The sequence below is a fragment of the Cyprinodon variegatus genome, unplaced genomic scaffold, assembly GCF_000732505.1.
Source record: "Cyprinodon variegatus isolate N-32 unplaced genomic scaffold, C_variegatus-1.0 Scaffold642, whole genome shotgun sequence".
NCBI lineage: Eukaryota > Metazoa > Chordata > Actinopteri > Cyprinodontiformes > Cyprinodontidae > Cyprinodon > Cyprinodon variegatus.
In genome coordinates this window covers 1-1,289 of record NW_015151095.1, presented here as the reverse complement: position 1 = coordinate 1,289, position 1,289 = coordinate 1, and the positions used below count along the sequence as shown (strand labels likewise).

Sequence of the window (1,289 nt, the reverse complement as noted above, 5' to 3'; positions counted from 1 at the left end):
AAAATTATTAAACACTATTAAAGTACTTTCAGAAGTTTGAATTCTTAATATGACCGGACTTTTCCTTTAAAACAAGCCAAGGTAAGACTTGCTAAATGATGCATGTATGACAAAACAACAACAAAATAAAGAGCTCCTTCATCTCTAAAGTCACCTGTTTTTTAATCAAGTTGTAGATTAAATGTCCTAACTCAATGTTGGTCATGAATTAACTTTTTTATTTTAACTCAATGTTTTGTTTTGTTTTTTTTCTTTCTATGTTGTCATTTATCTCCACTAATTGCTGGTTTCTGAATGTGTAATTCTTGCCACTACTTGCTGTAAATTGTATTACCCTCCAGGGACTTGCTAACAGGAAGTGAAGAGGGCGTCTCAGCTTCATTACCTAGGAATTCTAACGCAAGAGTCAAGAGAAACTTGATCACTGTTTAACAAAGTTTGTTTTTACACAGGATGCTTTTATGTGTACAAGAATGAGTTCAGTTTGTTAATTATTTTACTGCAGAATGAACAAATAATCTTTGTTTTATTGTGTTTATCCTTTGGTAGTTTCAATTTCTCTTTTACTTTTAAAGTGATAAAACCTGTTTGAACGAGCACTGCAATCAGGACAGCTTCACGGAACAGGGTGTTTCACTTTGTCCACAAATCTGCCTGTGAAGAGGCAGGGCTTGAGGAAGGAAGTTTAGTTGGAGGCTATTTTTCTCTTACATACATGTGAACAGCAGTCAAGAACAACGAGGGCTGAACTATCGAAGGCAAAATGAATACAACTGAAGACAACTGCCAAGAGTTTGATAGGGACCTGTATGAAAATACCTTACTGCCTACTCTTTACATCTTGGTGTTAATTGTTGGATTGCTAGCTAACGGATGGGGATTGAAGTCTTTGCTGCATAACTGGAAGAATCTTGGGGAAATTAACATCTTTCTTTTAAACCTGGGACTTGCAGACATTTTGTACCTGCTCAATCTTCCTCTTCTGATCGTCTACTACCTTAAAGGGAGCGAATGGATCTTTGGAGAAACTCTCTGCAAACTGACAAGATTCTGTTTCAACCTGAATTTATATTGCAGCATTGGATTCCTCACTTGTATTAGTGTGTACAGATACCTGGCAATCGTCCATCCCATGAAATCAAAGGGGAGATTAACGGCGAATCGTTCCATTGGTATCTCAGCCATTGTTTGGATTCTGGTGAGTGTTCAAAGCCTTCCCGACATGTTCTTCCCCAAAAGATATAGAAGCGATCAATGTTTTGACACCACCACTAATGATTATATGAAGG

The 1,289-nt window shown here is 37.1% G+C and overlaps 1 protein-coding gene across 1 annotated transcript; it reads left to right on the top strand.

Annotated features, from left to right (window-relative positions):
• Nucleotides 1-723: 723 nt before the first annotated feature.
• Nucleotides 724-1,282, top strand: LOC107096695 (P2Y purinoceptor 1-like; the record flags this gene model as incomplete). Its single annotated transcript, XM_015393458.1, has 1 exon — nt 724-1,282. A coding segment is annotated over exon 1 (519 nt), but the record flags the coding sequence as incomplete, so codon positions are not given.
• Nucleotides 1,283-1,289: the final 7 nt, after the last annotated feature.